At 35.7% G+C, this 20,416-nt stretch overlaps 3 protein-coding genes across 6 annotated transcripts; 1 reads left to right on the top strand and 2 right to left on the bottom strand.

Moving 5' to 3' along the window:
* LOC18597897 (probable DNA helicase MCM8) lies at positions 2,303-8,457 on the top strand. 2 transcript variants are annotated; one of them, XM_007027184.2, is made up of 17 exons: positions 2,303-2,596; positions 2,911-3,051; positions 3,154-3,268; positions 3,362-3,584; positions 3,717-3,880; positions 4,218-4,481; positions 4,921-5,016; positions 5,200-5,352; positions 5,557-5,627; positions 5,703-5,821; positions 6,082-6,211; positions 6,411-6,462; positions 6,570-6,726; positions 6,821-6,995; positions 7,348-7,518; positions 7,605-7,718; positions 8,159-8,457. In XM_007027184.2, the coding sequence occupies exons 1-17, from the start codon at positions 2,417-2,419 to the stop codon at positions 8,207-8,209; spliced, it is 2,376 nt and encodes a 791-aa protein (XP_007027246.2). In that variant the 5' UTR covers positions 2,303-2,416; the 3' UTR covers positions 8,210-8,457. The 2 variants fall into 2 exon arrangements, with proteins under 2 accessions (XP_007027246.2, XP_017977545.1); XM_018122056.1 differs by having other exon boundaries at positions 6,411-6,468.
* LOC18597896 (pentatricopeptide repeat-containing protein At3g09650, chloroplastic) lies at positions 8,479-11,150 on the bottom strand. The gene has a single exon (XM_007027183.2). The coding sequence runs from the start codon at positions 10,936-10,938 to the stop codon at positions 8,656-8,658; it is 2,283 nt and encodes a 760-aa protein (XP_007027245.2). The 5' UTR covers positions 10,939-11,150; the 3' UTR covers positions 8,479-8,655.
* Positions 11,432-20,186, bottom strand: LOC18597895 (E3 ubiquitin-protein ligase UPL4). 3 transcript variants are annotated; one of them, XM_018121468.1, is made up of 19 exons: positions 19,910-20,172; positions 18,738-19,445; positions 18,531-18,641; positions 18,329-18,445; positions 18,063-18,221; positions 17,806-17,967; positions 17,348-17,500; positions 17,143-17,264; positions 16,520-17,046; positions 15,906-16,090; positions 15,674-15,769; positions 14,256-15,503; positions 13,914-14,144; positions 13,716-13,820; positions 12,599-12,679; positions 12,444-12,512; positions 12,196-12,324; positions 11,993-12,076; positions 11,432-11,901 (listed from the first exon to the last, which is right to left on the bottom strand). In XM_018121468.1, exons 2-19 carry the CDS (start codon positions 19,377-19,379, stop codon positions 11,836-11,838), a joined length of 4,287 nt encoding a protein of 1,428 aa, XP_017976957.1. In that variant the 5' UTR covers positions 19,380-19,445; positions 19,910-20,172; the 3' UTR covers positions 11,432-11,835. The 3 variants fall into 3 exon arrangements, with proteins under 3 accessions (XP_017976957.1, XP_007027243.2, XP_007027241.2); XM_007027181.2 differs by having other exon boundaries at positions 15,906-17,046; positions 19,973-20,186; XM_007027179.2 differs by having other exon boundaries at positions 15,906-17,046.

The following is a 20,416-nucleotide window of genomic DNA, read 5'->3' as shown; positions in this document are numbered from 1 at the left end:
AATCTTTAAATTATTCAAATTTTGATTCAAATAAATTCTTACAATAGTTAATTAATTTTCATTAATTAAAATATTACTTATCATTTTTTATATTATATGACACTAAGATAAAAAAAATATCAAATAATTATGTCATTATAATAATCATAATTAATTAATTGTTAATTATAAAATCTTATTTAATTCAAATAAAATACAATCATTCGATTAAAGATAATAAAAATAAAAGCTTATTTAATTTTTTTAAATAATTCAACACCTTTTAAAATATTATGTCTTTTGTGCTTTAAATTTTAAACAATAAATAAAATATAACTTGATAACAAAACTGGCACAAAGATTCAACTTAGAATCCAAATAACCCTTTTTCATAGATTTTCTTTTTAAGTACCTTTTTTCATAGATATATTATTTTATTTTAGCAACTTACCTTATTTGTCAAACTAATCATGCAAAGCAACTTATTTTGCCAAAGTGATATTATCAACTCTTTTTTTTTTTGCATAATATTTAAAAAAAGTTTATAAATTATTTTTAAAAATTTAAATAATTTTTTATTATTTTATTACGTTCAATGAAATTTTTATATTTTTCTTTTTGAGCTAAAAAAAACTTTGTAATTTTATTTTATACCAAATAAACTCTCATGAATAATTGTTCACTTATTAAAAATGTCACTTGTCATTTTATGTTACGTGACATTGACATAATATGCGAATGTAATATGATAATATGATTATATGATATTTTTTATCTTTCACATCAACACCACATCAAAACCATGTAAATATAATATAACAGGTGTTATTGTAACTAATGGCAATCAGTTAACTTTTAGGCATAAAGTGTTATTTAACTTATTATTTTATGTTACGTGACGTTGACATGATATGATAACACGATTATGTAATATTTTTCATTTTTCACATCAATACCACGTTAGTGTCATGCGAGTATAAAATAACAAGTAATATTTTGATTAATAACAATCACTTAACTTTTAGGCATAAAGTGTTATTTAACTTAAAATAAAAATATATGTACTTGATTAAACAAAAAAAAGTAAAAACATTTTATTTATTGGAGAAAATGAAATTTGAACCCTGCTATTTAGACAATAGATTATACAACAATTAATGAGTCAATTCCTCATATGCAATATAATAATAAAAACTTATTTAAAATTTTGTAAATAGTTTAAGAATTTTTTGAGCATCGTATTTTTTTTAACCAATGAAAAACATATCAAAATGTGAAAATTAGTTTGTTCAATATGACTTAATACATATATACATATGACTTAATACACATACATACATATATATTTGTATATGTATATATGACTTAATAAGAAAACTTAATTTATCTTAATTTTTAAGAGTTTATATTCAATGCATTGTCAATATATATTATCTAGACATTATCACTTAATCATGTAATGATATCTCATAAATATGCAAAAGTATAAATTTTAACTATTTATTTTTAAGATGTATAATTTTTAATTTTATTTAATTAATCAAGCAATAATATTTGACTAATTAATTACGTATAAAAGTTTTATACTAACCATATATCAAATATAAATACAATCATCAAACATCTTTCCAAACCATAACCTTTAAGTTTAGAATTGATGTTAACATTTTTATTAACCTTATCGTTAAACAACGTTAGATTTGTTCCTTTTTCTCTTTGTATATATATATGTATGTATTTTTATTTCAAGTAGTTGATTACTCAACAATTAACTAAACAAATTAAGCATAGGTCTCAATATAAATTTACCGTCGCTTTTTGGCTGAATCAATAATATTACTCTTGTATCATCGAATGAAATGTTTGTTTGGCAAACATTAAAAGAGTAAATCATTGTTGTTACCATGAGTTAGTCTAAGAATAAAGAAAAATAATTTAAACTTTAAACTTCAATATTTTTTAAAAAATTATTCAATAAATTTGAATTGTTATTTAAAAATAAATATTATAATTAAATATAAATCAGTAAATAAATAATTATCAATTCCCGATCAATTCAATCAATAAGAGTATATCGTTGAGAGTTTTGAATATTTTATTTTCTATTTTATATCGGCCACCAATTACAAAGGGCACAAAGTAAAATATATTCCACAACACCAAATAAAAATAATGTACTAATTCTAAATACCAAAAAAGGGAAAAAAATCTCTAAAATTTCAAAGTGATATTCATAAGACGGCCCATGTTAGGCCTAAATAAGTCGGTCCACAAGCTCCCACGGCAGTCGAAATGTCCAATTATAAAACCAGGAAAAATATTTTTTCCCTCCCGCAACTCTCCCGCCAAAAAGGTTGCGGATAAACAAATCAAATCTCGTCGGAAATTTGACGAACACTCGGTGGCCAAGTTTGAAATCACCTTCACCACCGTCGAGATGTACGGGGCTCAGGGAGAGAGCGCGAACGATAAATACGGTTCGATCAATACAAGCAACATTGGCTCGATCGTGCCCGTTTATATCACCGAAAACGAGTACTCCAAGGACGAAGAGAAGCTGATTTTTGAGCTCATTCGGTTCTTCTCCGCTCCTCCAGGGCAAGATCTTGCTCACCAGGTCTTTCTTCCTCTCTTTGTTTTCCTCTGGAATTTCCAGACATATTATATATGTTCTTTTTTTTTTTTTTTGAATTTTTGGTTTGACTTCATTTTGGTAATCAGATGATTGAGAGTGATCCGTAATCTGTTTTCAATGTGCCCAATCAGGTGAACAAGGCATATTAATGGACGAATTAATGTAGAGATTTAATTTAATTATGACTAATATAATTTGGTTTTATTACCTTACAATCTTATGTAGCAGCCAAGTTCTGTTAAATATTTTAAAATTTAAATAAATTAATTAGCAGCTCTGATTCCAATCACGAACAGGTGAAGGATGATTCTAGTTCCTTCTGTTTGCCTCTTGATTTCCAAAAATTTCGAAAGTTATGTGATATAGAAGAATTCTATGCGAAATTGGCAGATAAACCTAAAATAGCTCTCTCCTGCATGAGTGCCGCAGTTCACCAGGTATGAAGAAATGATGAAAGAAGTGATTTTAAGTTTATTTATTAGTCATTATTTTTTTATTAAAAATTTAATTTAACCACGGAGGTATGTTGCAAGCTGCAGGTTCTCTTAAGCAGTTCGGATTTCAGCTTGGAGGAAGGAATGAAGATAAATATTCGTCTCCACAACTACCCTGAGTCCGTGATTGTTTTGAAGAACTTAAAGGCTGCTTATATTGGTACACTTCGATTTCAATGTTTAGTTATTGTTGTTTCTTTCTGTAGCTTGCATTTCAAAATGATTTATGATAGCTAATTGATGTCATATACAGACAAGCTTGTATCTGTGCACGGTACAGTTGTAAAAGCTAGCACTGTCAAGCCTCTAGTGATAAAAATGAATTTTGCCTGTGAAAAGTGCACAACCGAGATCCCTCGTATGTTTCCTGATGGAAAATTTTCACCTCCATCGACTTGCACTTTACATGGCTGCAAGAGCAGAACATTCAAACCAATTCGATCTTCAGCTCAAGCAATAGATTTTCAGAAAATAAGGTAAAACAACCTTATGCCAGCTTTTACAGTCTTTCTTAGTAAACCCAGACAGTCGTCAGTCACGCATCTTTACAACATTCTATTACATTTTTATAATTGGTTTCTCCCTTCTTCTGTTTTCACAAACTCCAGGCTACAGGAGCTGCTCAAGTTTGAAGAACATGAAGAAGGTCGTGTTCCTCGAACGGTAGAATGTGAATTGACCGAAGATCTTGTTGATTTGTGCATTCCTGGAGATGTAGTAACAGTCACTGGAATCATAAGAGTTATCAATAATTACATGGATATTGGAGGAGGTACCATAAAGGGATTCCTTTGGAACTAATTTATCATAGAATTTTCATGTCGTAGTGTTCTTCCTTTCCCCTCCTTTCCATGCCGTTTGGAAAAAAGTTTACCAACAATATCTCGTTTTTAGTAAAGGCAGAGACAAGGCTAACATGCTACCTGTGAGTTATTGCCATTACATTCAGACAAATATGCATCTTCATGGATGTAGAAATTATGAATTCAGAATTTAAGGGTCATCAACACATTGTCTGAAAATAAACTTCAGCTGGAACCAAACACTTGCATACATCTACCTGTTTTCTATAAGTAATACAGTTTGGAGAAATCTTTGATTGTTGTCAGGAAAATCAAAAAGCAGAAATCAAGGATTCTACTATTTGTACATAGAAGCAGTTTCTATAAAAAATTCTAAGTCACAGTCTGTGCCTGAGGACTTGCAAGACTCCAATAGTAATGCTAGAGCAACAGAGCTGGTTGATTTGTTCTCATTCTCTCCAAGGGATTTGGAATTCATTGTGAAGTTTTCAGAAGAACATGGTTCATATGTCTTTCGGCAAATACTTCAATCCATATGTCCATCAATTTATGGGCATGAGCTTGTTAAAGGTAAACCCTGAATTTGCACTAGAGTGAAACTTCTTCAATACTGTCATGCTGTTATCTAAAATGTTATCGATTTTGGCTATGTAATGTTGTAATTTAGTGGCACCTGAATCCATCCAGATTGCATTGGAAGTGAGACATGTTTTTTGAATTCCCTAAAAAGTCCTGTCATAGTAACTTGCAGTTGAAAAAAGTAGTTCATCCAAGAATCCTAAGATTCCAACAATTCTTACATTGCTTTTCTTAAGTACATAGCGCCCCCCCCCACGCGCACACACACACACACGCACACACATTCACACATACACACTCCACCCCTTGATATAAATCTTATGCCAAGTAGCACGATTAGTGTGACACATGGAAATGGTCAAGTATTTATGGGTTGCCAAATTTGATTATGTGATCTTGTATTTATGAGAATATTTGGCTTTCTAAACAGCTGGAATAACTTTGGCATTGTTTGGTGGTGTACGGAAACATTCAATGGATCGGAATAAGGTCCCAGTCAGAGGAGACATCCATGTCATTGTTGTCGGTATGCTTATTTTCATCTGCTCCTTTTATTATAAGAAGTCTTCTTAGCTGTTTTACCTTTTCAAATAAGGTTATACTTATATCACATTGCCATCCAGTCAACCAAATAGCCAGGTCATCCTTTTAAAAATTCTGAGGTCAAACTTGATAGATTGAATCTTAACAGTTACTACTTTTTTACCAGGTGACCCTGGTCTGGGAAAGAGCCAATTACTGCAAGCAGCAGCTGCTGTTTCCCCACGTGGCATATATGTCTGCGGTAATGCTACTACCAATGCTGGTCTCACTGTAGCTGTAGTGAAGGACACCATGACAAGTGATTATGCTTTTGAGGCTGGTAGTTGATTCTTTCTCTCCCTTATTTGAAAGTTGATATATACTATTTTGGTCTCTTTGATGAGCATGTAACGAGCTCATTACAAATCCATTTTGCCACCCATGAACCGGAAACATGTTGGACTAGTCTACATGATGTTTACTTTTCATTTTATAGTGAAAGATATGATTATATTTTTTCTTTTAACAACTACTTTGGCTGCAGGTGCCATGGTACTTGCAGACCGTGGATTGTGCTGTATTGATGAGTTTGATAAGATGACTGCTGAACATCAGGTTTCTCCTGACTACTTCTATCATTTGACCTCAAAGTATCTAGGCTATCTTTTGCTTACATCAAGGTCGCCGCAGGCTCTACTGGAAGCAATGGAACAACAGTGTGTTTCTGTTGCAAAAGCTGGACTAGTAGCAAGTTTATCTGCTCGAACATCTGTCTTAGCAGCGGCAAATCCTGTTGGTGGTCATTATAAGTAATACTTAGTGAAATCTATTATTGTGTTTTTCCATTCATTTTCACATGCTGATAAACTAATGCATATATAATTATATATACAAGTGATTTTACTTGTCAGCTAAATACTTCATCAAAAGTCAGTTTTCTCTACATTGCTTACTTGGAAGACTCGTAGATTTTCTTTTGGTGTTTCATTGTTGTTCTATTATTATTTCTCAGGGGATGATACTTGTATTATTTATTGATAATTAATAAAAATTCATTATTCAATTGCAGCCGTGCAAAAACAGTCAATGAAAATTTGAAAATGAGTGCAGCTTTGCTCTCACGATTTGATTTGGTTTTCATATTGCTTGATAAACCTGATGAGTTGCAGGACAAGCGACTCTCGGAGCACATAATGTCAGTAAGTAATCTTGCCTGGCCCCTTATATTGGTGGAATTCCTGTGAGTAACTACACAAAAATATCTTGGAGCCTTCCTTCAGCTTTTGTACCTTATAACAAAAACAACATAGCTTATTGACCACATTGTATATAGGTTTATAAGCCTGAGCCAAGGTTTTATAAAGCCAAATGTCATTTACCCCAGAGTCTATCTTGCAGCTTCATGCTGGATATGGAGAAAATTCACCGGCAGTGAAAAAGCCACGTATAGGTAAAGGTTTGCATTTCTTTCTTTCTTATGAAAGTTTTTATACATTTAAGTGAATCCAGTTTATAAAGAGAATCTGACAAGAAACTTTTATTTATTTGTAAATGCAGCATCACAAAATGTTGAAGGGATAGGTATGAGTGCGAAAGGAAGTTCTTTAGTTTCAAGGCTGAGACTTGACCCCAAGAAGGATGCTGATTTTGTTCCATTGCCTGGTCCACTCCTTCGTAAATATATTGCTTATGCAAGAACCTATGTCTCCCCCAGGTGATTTGATGTGATCTCTGCCTTGAACTGGCATTTGCTTACATTAGCAATTCTTTTTCTTTTATTATTATCTCTTTACTTTTATGTGAAGTAGGATGTCAAAACCAGCTGCAGAAATCCTGCAAAAATTCTACTTACAACTTAGGGACCGTAGTACATCTGGTGATGGTACACCTATAACAGCAAGACAGCTAGAGAGTCTGGTGAGACTGGCAGAAGCCCGAGCACGAGTGGAGTTGAGAGAAGAAATAACAACCCAAGATGCCAGGGTAAGAGGATTACTTTTTTCCTTGGTTTCCAGGTTAAGCAAGTAGAGGATATCTTGATAATGGTCATCCAGTTCCTATTGTCTAATTGAAGCTGAATGATTACTCATATTAATTTATTTAAATTTGTTTGATATCCTTGCAATCATTTGAAAATAATTTTCTTTTTTACAAACTCTAAAATAGTTGAAAGTCAAATATAGTTTTCATGAATTTTTTCTAAAAATAATTCTATACACTGGCGTGGTCCAGTGAAGATTAATTAAATTGCTTCCATTAGTTCAGAACAACTAAGCTTTGGATTAAAACCATTTCTTAATTATTTTTTAAAAGCTTTGGATTATATATTTTGCAGGATGCAGTTGAAATAATGAAAGAATCCCTGTATGATAAGTATGTTAATGAGCATGGTTTTGTGGATTTTGGTCGAAGTGGGGGGATGAGTCAACAAAAAGAAGCAAAGCGCTTTTTAAGTGCTCTGAACAAGCAGTCGGAGTTGCAGCAGAAAGATTGCTTCTCCATTTCTGTATGAACCTAGGTTTCCTTGGCTGGTCTTACATATATTTTATTCTCATTAAAGGAAGGCATCAATATCTGCTTATTTTATTTCAGGAAATATACAGTTTGGCAGATAGAATTGGCTTAAGGGTTGCTGATATTGACACATTAGTGGATAACTTAAACAGTGTAGGTTATCTTCTGAAGAAGGGGCCGAAGACATACCAGGTATAAACTCTGAAGCTCTGAACACCAGAAACAAGACATCCCATAATTGTTACTTAATTAGGGAATTGATATACATATGAGAGAATGAATTTTTGATTATAAAAAATCTATGTAATTCATTACATTAAAAGAACCGAATCTCATCTCTTAGGCTTTCATTTTTCTGATCTCAATTTTATGAAAGTACATAAATTATAGCCAACTCAAGATCAAGATAGAATCTATTATTATGATCTGTAACATTTTCAGACACCAGATACAAGTATTTAGGCAATATAACAGGTAACTTATTGTTCATGTCTTGTGTTGATGTAACACCATTTAGGTAGGTTTCTAAATAAAAACATTTAATTAAAATAATTAAGTTCATCAAAGATAATTGAAATGATTAAGGATAGATTCATGTATGACCCTTGACTGACCATGCTTTTCTCATGCAGGTATTATCATCTTCCTATTCACGGAGTCAACCATCAAGATCAAGATGCTAAATGCCATCATAATGGAACAGGTAGGCTCCAGTTACACTTTCTGTGAAATTCTATTATGCTTCAAGATGCTTGAACATGAGAAAGTGGGGGAAGGCTTCTGACCATTTTACTAAAATGCACTGGGTGTAACAATATGACCTATGGACAGTTTCATTGCTGTTATGTATACTAGAACTACTTACTGTAAGTCTGTAAGTAACTGGAATTGTGTGCTAACAGAAGTTTAGCTTCAGCATTAGTAGGAATCAGAAGTGAGTATCTCTTCTGCATTTATTCTCAAAAGTATTTATAGATTATATATGGCAAAGAAACCATTCACTTCATTACATGAAACACTATTTAACTGATTAATTTTCATCTGAAATTTGTAATGCATTACATTCACTAAATTACAATTAGTAAGTATACAGTAATGTTCATTTGGCCTTACTAACCCAGAGGCATAGTCATCTATCTATAGGTTCAAAATGCCACTCACTCCCATAATAAGAATTAGGCAAACCCAACCAAAACTTGAATGCCTCAGCTGCTCTCTTCCTTTCTATCCTCCTATCCTGCCTTGCCTGTGAAGCATGCTTGCTAGTGAACATCCTGGAATGCATCTCCACATAGATTTTCTTGTACTTGGTCTTATTTGGTGGTATGCCGTTCTCTTCCATGCAAGCCACAATTTCCAAGGCCTTCTTGAAGAAAGCAGCCCTCACGCATATATCAGCCAAAGTATCTAACAGCCCTTCATCTGGTTTCAATGGTGGAGGAGAAGAAGAATCAGAACATGGATTGTCGCCTTCCTTTTTCATCTTGCACCTTTCCTTTATCTCTTTCCAAAGCAGAAGTGCTTCCCCTGGTTTTCTAGCCAATGAAATCCCATTGGCCAGACTACCATAAGTAGCAACATTAGGGTAAAATCCTTTTTCTTTCATTCTTTGGATTATTTTCTTTGCTTCTTCAACAAGTCCCAGTCTAGAATATCCTTCCACCAACATATTCCAAGCAACCAAGTCGACTTTCACCCGTGGATCTCGAAGCATCTCATCAAAAACCTTGTTGGCTAACTTTGGTTGACCAGACAAAGCAAAAGCTTTCATCAAAGTAGTATAACTGATCTTTGTTGGAGCAATTCCTCTCTCCCGCATCTCATTAAAGAATGCAAGAGCCCCTGCACTGTCATCAATCAATATGCACCCATCAATCAATATATTATATGAAACTACATCTGGCTTAATCTCTGCATCATCAGCCATCTCCCTTAGTAACTCCTTCGCCTTATCTATTTGCAACTGCTGGCAATAACCCTTCAGGAGAATATTATAAGTAATCCAATTAGCAGGCACACCAATTCTAGTCATTTCAGCTAGCACTTCTCGTGCTCTATCCATCAACCCCGCCTTCACAAAAGCAGAAACGACTGTTGTGTATGTAACATGGTCAGGATGACTAGCCTTATCGCCCTGATGCCTCATTGCCTCTAGCATCCTCACCGTGTCACTAACCCTACCTGCCTTCATATAACCTTTCATTAAAGTTGTATAAATCCTAGAATTAGGTGCATACACTTTTGGCAATAATGGTGCTTCACTACTTGGCTTGATCGAATTAGGAAGCAACTTTTCAAATACTATATCATCTTTCTCATTTTGACTCAAATCTTTCCTATTCTCCTCCTCCTCCTCCTCTTCCTCCTCATCTTCCTCAGCTTGATTTAAATCTTCCAAATTCGCGTCCCGGAGAATCTTACAAAGATCATTCCTTTGTTCCCTCATAGCTTGAACAATTCTCTCAGCCGTTTCAAGATCATCAAATCCGACATAAGCCGCAACAAGGGAATGCAGAGTAGTCATACACAAACGTATTCGTTTCTCAACAATCCTCTCCAACACAAAGACAAGTAAATCTTTCCTATCAGCTCTAGCCAACAACTTTATCATAACATTATAAGTCAAAACATCAGGTTCGCAACCCCATTCAGACATTTCCTCAAACAGTTTCAAAAACTTACTCTTGTCCCCCAAATTAGCACAAGCGTTGAGCACAGCGTTATAGGCAGCCGTGTCGGGTTTGGAATCAGCAACGATCGTGGGATCCGCAAAGCGTCTGACTCGGCGAGTTACTGAGTCGAAAAGGTTTATCGACTCTGAAGGTGACTCGGTAGAGAGCCGTGAAACGACGGCGCTCCATGCTTTGACGTGGGGGAGGTAACCAGAGCGAAGCATGGACTTGATGAGGGAAGAGGCGTAAAGGGTATGCCCCGATTTTGCAGAAGCTGAGGCCAGGAGGCCGAGGGAGTTGGCGTCGAGACGGTGCAGCTGGCGTTCATTGCGGAGACGCGTGATGATGGAACGTGCGCGTGTGAGGGACAGTGGAGTGGTTTGGTAGGAGAGTTGAGCGACTAAGCGGCTTAGGCAAGTCGGGGTTGGGAGGTGAGGGGATTGGGAGTAATGGTCCCAGGCTTGTTCGGTTTTTCTTTGGCGTAGGAGTGAAAGAAGGGTTTGATCGTTGTTAGTCTTTCTATCAGTGGAAAGAGAGAAATCAGCGGTGGGTTGAGTTTGCTGGTGGGCTGTGGCTTCCAAGCGACGTAGACTCGCGGGCTTAGAGGTAGTTGTCGCAGTGGTGGCTGAAGGAGGAGGAGGAGAGAGCCAGTGGAGAGTGGAGGGAAATGAAGAAGACGAAGAAGAAGAAGGGGTTGGAGTGGAAGCGGAAGAGCATGGGGAGGGTCGAGGAATATTCATGGCTTGTCCATTTGGGGGAGAACAGAAGTTTTTGAATTAAGATTTAGATTTGCCTCTCTTGATTGAATGGAGAAAGGACGCACTACGTCGACTGGATTATGTTCTCTTCTTGTTTATCCACACCCGTAACACTCAAACTCTCGTTCACAGTTAGTTCCTCCTCTTGAATGGAAAAGTTTAAAGCAGGTTTCCTTGGCGCTCACTTTCTGTTTTTTCTTTAATCCCCTAAATATAACTTTCTAATACATAGGGAGCACGCCCTTCTGATTTCATATTTCTCTTTCTTCTTTAAGATTAATTTTAGACTTTTAAAACCCAAAATCTCTTTTATTTTTCAACTCTTTTGCATCGAGCCAACGCTTGAATTAAATTTCCTTCTCAAAATTACCACCCAACTGTGACTCCTAATTATTTTCAGGTTTTATAATTAAGCCTAAAAATGAGAATTTAATCATATAACTCCATAAGCTTTCTAAATTGAACCCAAACACAATTAAAAAAATATTTTAATTTCAGTAATTTCAGTTTCATTGATTGAATAAAGCTAGTTCTAAATAAAAAAAAAAAAGAAAAGTAAAAACGAAATCTCTGTACATAATTTTGTGCATTAAGTGAAGGAAGAACAGCCAACCATCTGAAAACCTCCCATCTCTCCCTGTACAGCTCCCAGGCTTTGAACTAAAACAACTATTCTGCATCATTTCCAGTTCTTCTATTTACAAATTTGCCACCAAATATTTGTCAGCAATCTCATATAGGGCTTCCTCTTGTTCCCGCAACAATCAGCTCCTCTTTCACCCATCAAACTCCCCACTCCCACTCCCTCTCCCGCTAACACTTCATGTACAACACCCACCGACCTAATAATTACAATTCACATATCATTACCTGCAAAAGCTATGAAAGGTGGAACGAGCCTTGCCCTTCTGTTATCGCGTACAACAGCTTCTCTTTCATCCTCTCCTGCAATCCGATATTTCTTTTCAGTTAATCTTTTTAAGGAATTTAATACGACTATAGTATTGCATGATTATAAGGAGCTTCGTAGGATTACTTTTGAAGAATAAGGCGGCAACTTCAGGTAATTGGCACAAGTCATAACACTGGGCAGCTCTGTATCAGCACTATTGCTACTATGCTGAAGGAAACGTTAAAATTTTTTCAAGAGATAAATACATGATAAGACAAAAACAAAAAGAAGAAAAAGAAGTGAGATTCGACTGCAAAACTAAGGTGTACGGTATCAATCAGACAGACCTTGCGAACAATCGTCAATTTTGGATTTAGAGAAGCCAAACCTCCTGGAGGTAGCCGAGGTGCGCCGGTCACAAACTGCAGAAATGCTCGCCGTTGTGCATATTCAAACTCTTGTATAATTTCCAGTAGCTGAGATCCAAAAGGAGTGAGAAAATGACCATTTGAAGTTTACCAGATAAGAAAAGCAGAGGGCGGAAGAGAAAACGGGGGTGGAGAGCAAAGGAAATGAAAATGCAAGTAACACAAACATTAATGATGGGTGGACTGCTAGCTGTATATCCATGATCGAACTTTATATGTTCCAGAAGTTCGTTGAACTGCTAAGAAAACAACATTAAAACTTAGTAAAGGTTATCAATATCCCCCACAATAGGTCGATTAATCAAGTGACAGAGACACGTACAGCCCAGAAATCACGTTCTCCACAAAGTAAACGCTCTAGTTCCTCCCCAGTAAAAATATGGAGATGCTTAATTGCAAAAACCTGGAATGAAAGCCACAAACAGACAGATTAAAGGAGGAAACCACTATCTTAAGGATTCTTTTTTCTGTTCTATTTTCATTGGAAAAAAGAAAAAAAAATCCTAATATGATCCTGGAGGGAAAAATTGAAGTGACAAGATTGTTAAAACCTACAGTTAGAACAATAAACATTAAATAGATGAAGTACAATTCTTTTAGTGATAACCAAATCCTCAATATGGAAGCCCTCAATCTTATAGAACCTCTTCTATCTTTTCCCCTATTTCATCAACTATCAACTATATCCACAAAAGCGAAGAACTTAAACTTTATGATATCATTTGGAACACAGCATAGAGAAGCAACCACAATGCAGCAGGATGGTGAATTATAATCATGTTTCTAAAATTTTCTTAGGCTGAGACTCATCTGGGTCACTGGAAAAGCAAATTGCTTCATTAAACCCTTCAGTGCAAAGGAAACAAAAATCAGTTATTTAACCAGGGGCATCAGATTAATAGTCATTTCTATAAAAGCCACTAAAACGATATTTATACCTAACTTTGGTCTTAAAAGTTGGACAATTACACTAATTTATTATTAATAAATTAAAAACAGTATGTCTTAATGGAGTTGCCTTCTCTGGCTCTTATATAACTGTGTTGAAGAGAGGAGTAACATTTAAAGTGCAATTTATTCATAAAGCAGAGAGACTTCAGACTTGTGAACACATAGATGAACAGCAATAGATCATATATCACAAAAACAAATTACCTCCTGATAAACTGAATCATCAATGTTAACTCGATCAACTTGTTAAAGAATCTCTCATAGTAAAATCACACAAAAAGTAATACAATTCTTTCATGAACAAAAAATGAAAGGAATGGCCACATGAATCATTTGACCATTATTTCCTTCAAGTTTACACCACATCAAGTAGCATAAATTGAACATCTCTATGGTCAGTTTTAGTCAATTAGAACACTTTAGGATTGAAGACATCACCATTTTGCTTACTTCTTTTACAAAAACATGTAGTGTATGATGATGCATACCTGATTAAATCCAGATTTGAAAGCTTCAACTTGTCTGGCAATTCCAGTATGTATGGTAGCATCCACAACAAGCTTGATATAATTGTCCAAGTTAGCCAAATTTACCTGGAAACAATGTGTAAATAATGTGAATCAAGTTCGAATTCAACCAGTGGATCTCAGGGGAAGTGAATGTAGTCATATTTAAGAAATACTTACCATTTTGTGATTACACTCGGAAGAAAGAACATAATCTGGATAACCAGGAAGGGTAAAGTCAAGACAAAGGTCCTCAATCCTGGTATTCCGAAAGCATAAATCTAGTTTCAATGTTGAGTTTTCAACACAAATGGATTCCAAATGCATTTTCCGATCAACAATAGCCTGAAACTCCAGTAGTGTCCTACCAAGCTCAGGGTTGAACGATTGGATGTCATACAAACAAAGGTCCTACAATCCAAAAGCTTCCACATCTTAATAGCTAGAGTGCAAAGTTAAATTTTTACTACAAGCATATAGGAAAGTTCAATCGTGATTAGAATTTAAAGATCAGAAGAATACCTGCCCCAGAATTATTTTGTAGAAGGCTTTGGAGAAGGGAACATCCAGGACCCTTCCATCTTGAATAGCCTTTGCAACAATTTGACCCAAAAGAACAAACTTTTTTAATACTTCAGAGAACTGTATCCCATTGCATGAATCTGTTGTAGGTGACCATGGATGAGGGAAAAGCCCGTAAGGGTTTATCAGAATTCCAGAATCCACAACAGGCAAGGTTTCTGAAGTGATAATCGACCTATAGTCCTCTCTCCAAATGCCAAGGCCAGATTTCTGAAATTCATGACAAACAAGAGTATAGAATTCCAAAGTTGGACCAAGACCAGTGCCGACTTCTTCATTATATTCCACTTCAAGAAGTCCCTTATGACGAGCATGTAAGTCCATCATCCTCGTTGCAGAATCCAGAATTCGATCCCGCCAAACTAAAAACTTCTTACGAGGCAAACCAGCTGCGGTAGATTGCCTGTCATTTGAAGCACCTGAATTACTGCGTAACGTAGTATGAAGTTGAACTCTTCGTGGACCAAAAGCAGCCAATCGGAAGTACTTACATTTTGCCTCAAAGCTAAACAAAAAGGGACATGAAGCAATTAACTGATTACACCATGAAGGCATACCGCCAGTGGACAAAGTAAAAGAATCACGCATCTGCTGTTCTAGTTTTTCTGTCAACCTACTGCTGACAAACTCATTTTGAGGCACCGAATGAACCATTACCTTCAAATTATCCAAGTTATCAATTCTACCTTCAGCAAAAGCTCGTATTCTCTCATAAGACATTAGATGAAATGAACATTTGTTGATTCCTTCCAAGCTTTTCAGCAGAAACAGTATATCATAAGCAGGACTTGACTTATCCAAATTAGAAGCAAGTTTGCAAGCAAACAGGCTGGAAAAAAATTCCATATTCTGCATAGAGGCAACATTTTTATCTGATATTGAGGACTTCTGTTCTAGCAATGTATGTTCTTGAGCATCATCTTGCTTAGATTCCAAAGCCTTCTTGTATGTTAGTGTATACACTCGAGTCCACAATTTAGCCCATGTAATAAATTCATTCTCTGAATTTAGTAGCTGTTGAAGAATTGCTTGATATAGTGTCAAAGTTCGATCTAGTTGATGCCCTTCTAGATAAAGCAATAGTCTAGGTGAAGAATCTTCATTGTCATTGTTACCAGATGCAGAACACTGAGGTTTCATTTTTGTAGTTGACTCTGTAGGAAACTGTTGTACTTGTGCAGTAGAGCCCTGAAACATAATGCAATTTGCAGTCAGTGAGAGTGGGTAGAGTTTCTTTCTAAATCAAAGCACTCCTTTCAATAAGAAAAAACCACAATATAGACAATTAAACTAGTAATTTAAGCAGGCTCATATGATACATACAAGATGTAAACCAATAATAAACTACCAATACACACCATATTAGTTTCATCCAAAGACATTGTTTCACCAGAATTTGATTCTCTGAAATGCACTTCTTCAGAGGCAAACTGTGATAAGTTAGCCTCATCTTCCTGCAGGAAAGCATAACTGCAAGAATTGAGTAAAGCTAAAAAATCATCACAAACACCATAATAGATAAAGATATGCAAGAAAAAGGTCATGCTACTAAATAATTATACTCATTTAAAGTCAAACTGCAAGAGTCACCTGCATCTCAGGCAAATCAGCGGACATGCTGTCTATAAAACCAGAACTCTCGCCTTGACTAGAGTTTGCATTTGATGGCAAATGAATAGGTTGACTTTCCATCTGTTCCAATGCTTCGGCATCTGATTCCCCATTTTCTGTTCTTTTAATGAAAACTTTGGGCCAAAGATATCCTTCAATGGCATCTGATGAAGAAAAAGGATCTACAGTCAAAATATCTTCAGGGCAATCAGATAGGCAGGTCTCCCCCTCTCCCCTCACAAAACGAACCCTAAAACATGGATACATAATGCAACGTCCATTTGGGACAGTAGCAAATGAAGTTTTCTGCTTGAATCCGTGGCTTGGAATAACAGGGAAATTTTCCAAAGATGACAATGCACTTTGTAATTTTTGTATTAATACTGACAGAGGCAAGTCCTCAACAGGGATATCTGAATAAGACAAAAACAACTTTGCAAACACCTCAAATCTCTTTCCAAGAACAAGCAAATGATTATATATACCATTAAATTCCACATTATTTCTTAGGTAAAGACCATTAGATAGGTAATGCATAAGCGCTTTCACGATTCCACTTTCAATAAATTCAAAAGTGGAAACATGCTCTCTACCATTAAGCTTCAGCATAATTTGATGCAATATACTATGGAACTTCTCTTCATGTTGAGCAGGAGTATCATCATCAACAGGCATGTTTATCAAATCACTCAAGGCAGCTGAGAAGGTTCTGAGGTTTTGAAGAATATCAGTCATTCCTTTCTCAGAGTCCAATAATTCAGGAGCAAAGTAATTGGTTTTAATGTGTTTTGCAAGATTGCAAACAGAATCCTTGTCAAGCTTGCAAGGTGGAGCTGAGGAAGATGGCACTGTATCAAATGCATAACACAAGCATCGCCGGATATCCCTTGCGGAAGATTTTTGGCTAGAATCAAATAATGATTGGAAGCCACTAAACACTGGAAGCATCACTTGGGAGCATTTTTCCGGCATTAGCAGTGTATCGATGGCAAAAAAGACACCCTCCTTTATGAATGAGTTCAAAAAAACATCAGAGAGCTTTTGAAGGATCATCTCAACAATCTGTAGGGCTAACATCAGCAAATGGTGATCTTTTCGAGTAAACACTCCGGCCAGGAAACTGCCAAAGATAGGTTTCATGAAATATATTCAAGATCTGTCAACTTATCTTTTATGGGTTTAAAAGAAAAGAATTAAGGAAAAGATCCCTATTCACCTCGGAATGTTGGCAGTCTTAAGCAATTCAACAAGCATGTCAGATTTGCTCAGAAAAACTAACTTGCTGATAACAGATAGACAGCCATAGCAAACATATATGTTTGCACCAGAATTAACTACCTGTGCAAGCAGTGAAGCATGTACTATAAAGCTATTGGAAGGACAAAATACAGCAATTCAACTATACATATCAGGAAGCTAACCTGGACCAACATGGGAAGCATATCCATTCCAAATTTTTGCAGAAGATCAGGGTGATCAGCTAAAAATGATTTTTTATCCAACAGTAGCTGATTACCTAGATCTCCAGTTGAGGTGGGAAGCAGCTCATTGAGCAACTTCAGAACTTCATGTACCTGTGACAGAAAGTAGCAATAGTGACCAGTGCCATTTCTTCTGATATTAGAACACCTACTGTTGACTTAAATGCTGTCATTAAAACTTCACCATGGTGCTTGAAAGCTAGACAACCAATAAATAACAGTATCATAGTTGGAGATGAACTTGCTGCCCATCACCACAATAATTACCATTATCAACTACAAGGATGATTTAAAAAAAAAAAAAAAAACTAGAAGGATGGCCTAAGAACAAACATTCAAGCTATTGCCAACCAACATGGAACAGCCTTGAGAGAAGTTGTGCAGTCTAAGATGCAAACCTGATTGCAATTGCCATCAACTGAGTGTGGAGAAGACATTCCATGTGTGAGGTCATAAGTAGATAACAAATCCTTCAATATGCTGCTTATGTTTAGCTCATACAGGCTCCTAAAAGCTACAAATGAACCAGAAGAAAGTTTGACAAGTAATCCTATCAAGCCCTGCCAACCAACATGGAACAGTCGAATCACCATTCATAAGCAGTGTAATATGAATATAGCTAATCTCTGAACCACGATCAAGGAAAGTTGCATACATTGTAAATTGGCTGGGATACAGTAGTTCGGCTATTCAAGTTCATAAGGTGTGTAACTTGATTAATCAGCTCGTGCTTACAAAGTTCCTCCAGCATCTCAGAAGACTGGCACATTCGCTCAGCTATTTTGATCAAACAAGTTGCCACACTTTCAACAAGCTGGAAATTTTGACAATGCAGGAGTTCAAAGGTCAATAAAATATTTGAGAAATAAATCTATTGAAGTAGTAATCCAAAAGAAATAAAACTACAAACAGTTTGAAAACCTGTTGATCCTCATGCTGAAGTAAATCACATAGTTTTGGAACAGCCTCCACGAAAGGTGCAGGACCCTCCAAAGGAAGTTTCTTACAAATGTTCACCACCGTGGAAAGTGCAACTCTCTGATTGGCAAATTTAGAATCAAAATTCAATTAAACAACGTATATTCTAAGTCTAAAAGTAAGAACAGAATGCACATCAAATTACCTGCACACTTATGGAGAAAAAATCAATAAAATTTAGAACAGCCATAATTGCACCAGCCTGTAAGCATGCAAGCGGTTGATCACGAGATATTTTCTCCAATGCTTGCAAACACTGCATTACAGAAAACCAACATTTCTTAGCATAAGTAGTTCAGTTACTTCAATCATACTATAATCTAACGAACTGACTTAACTTAATAACCTTTACCTGCTCGGCTACATCCACATATTCAATAGCCAATAATCTTTGACAAAGAGCAGGAACTGCATCATGCCTAACAAGGAAACCAGATGATCTAGGAAAGACATCAGACAAATAAGTTATACTCCTTATTGCCAACAACATTATATTAGCATTACTCTCATTCTTTGCAAGCTTTACAAGTATTGGTGATAAAGTATCCGCCATCAAACTTGAAATCGAATCCTCTGTACAAAACGACAATACTTCACAAAGTTCTGTCAACGCAGCCAATTGACCAGAATCTCCATTTCCTTCTTCATTTAAATTTGACAAGATGTTATTCAATTTTCCGTGATCACTCGACGATCTTCTTCTCTGATAATCTCTTAAAATGTGGTGCCGCGGTTGTTGCTCCGCGTCCTCGGAATCGCATGATCCGTAAGCGGAATCCTCTTCCTTCTCGTGTTCACCGTCTGATCGGCTGGAGGCCGAGGCGGAGGAGGAAGTGTCCATGTCAGCATCGGGAGTGGAATTTGGCGAATTGAGGTGAGTTTGGATTGAGGAAGAGTTGGAGGAACTCGGTCGAAACTCTAACGAACTACAAGCTCGCTTATCTGCTGGTAATTCATCGGCTGTTTCCGTTCGTTTCTGTCCTCGATTTCCCATTTGAATTTTTTCTTTCTTTGTTCGGCCTTTAACTGAAGAATTTCTCAATAAATATTTCACTCAAACCTGTAATAATAATAAAAAAAATTTTAATCGCATTAAACAAAGTGTAAAATGAAAATTAATAAGAAAATTTATTGTGGTATAGTAAAAACCCTAAATAATCATGAAAATTAAATGATCAAAAACTTCAGTCGACAGCTTAAAAGAAAATCGTTTTTCTTTTATCCTTTTAAATCAAAACACGGCGTTTAAAACACGAGAGAAGATCAAAACAAAAAACCAAAAACATTAGGGTTAGTTTGAACATCAAAACTACAAAACAAACAGAACAACAAATGATCACTCCTTAGAACAAGGAACAAAAAATCGAAAACAAAAAAAAAACAAGGAAAAAGAAAACAAAGCCGAAAAATTAAAGACAAAAAAAAAAAAGAAACAAAAAGACAATGAGCTAAAAAGAATTTCGAATGAAAATAAAACAATCACATTCGAGATTTTTCGATTCTTTTTTCCTTCCTTTCATGTACCTAATTTGTAAGAGAAGAGAAGAATTTGTGTTAATCGGCCTTTCGAGAGAATCGAAGACCTACAATTTTCAATCAACGGGGTTCAATTATAGAAGGGAGACGGTCTTTTCTTGCTTCTTTTCTTTTCTTCTCTTCTCAATCTTTGATTAAATTTAAGAAGAGATTTTATGCGATTGTGATGATGATGATGATGATGATGATGATGATGATGATGGAGGCAGTAAAGGAGGGCATTTTCTGTAATTTTTTGGAAACATTGTAGAGAGAGAGACAGACCGGGATTGAAATTCTTATTGAGATTATAAATAAGCTTGTAACATACTGCTGGCTGGTCAGTATCCTGTGCGAGCGAGCCGTATTGAAGATCGTACACCCTCAAAAGTACTATTATTCTTATCAGATTTTTATAAGATGCGGAAGTCTGGGCCGTACGATTAATAGACTATATTTCCTTTCGGTGGAGCGGTGCGTCTTGATTCATTGTTTTGGGTTAAGGATGATAATGGT

Source organism: Theobroma cacao, chromosome 5 (assembly GCF_000208745.1).
Source record: "Theobroma cacao cultivar B97-61/B2 chromosome 5, Criollo_cocoa_genome_V2, whole genome shotgun sequence".
Lineage (NCBI taxonomy): Eukaryota > Viridiplantae > Streptophyta > Magnoliopsida > Malvales > Malvaceae > Theobroma > Theobroma cacao.
This window is presented reverse-complemented; position numbering and strand designations above follow the sequence as displayed.

Coding starts and splice junctions, on each gene's coding strand:
- LOC18597897 (XM_018122056.1), top strand. CDS start 2,417: ATGTACGGGGCTCAGGGAGAGAGCGCGAACGATAAATACGGTTCGATC. Junction 5,017..5,199: donor CATCCATGTCATTGTTGTCG/GTATGCTTATTT, acceptor CTTTTTTACCAG/GTGACCCTGGTCTGGGAAAG. Junction 6,469..6,569: donor AAAGCCACGTATAGGTAAAG/GTTTGCATTTCT, acceptor TTGTAAATGCAG/CATCACAAAATGTTGAAGGG.
- LOC18597896 (XM_007027183.2), bottom strand. CDS start 10,938: ATGAATATTCCTCGACCCTCCCCATGCTCTTCCGCTTCCACTCCAACC.
- LOC18597895 (XM_007027181.2), bottom strand. CDS start 19,379: ATGGGAAATCGAGGACAGAAACGAACGGAAACAGCCGATGAATTACCA. Junction 18,642..18,737: donor ATGTGGATGTAGCCGAGCAG/GTAAAGGTTATT, acceptor TCTGTAATGCAG/TGTTTGCAAGCATTGGAGAA. Junction 17,047..17,142: donor AAGACTGCCAACATTCCGAG/GTGAATAGGGAT, acceptor TATCTTTGGCAG/TTTCCTGGCCGGAGTGTTTA.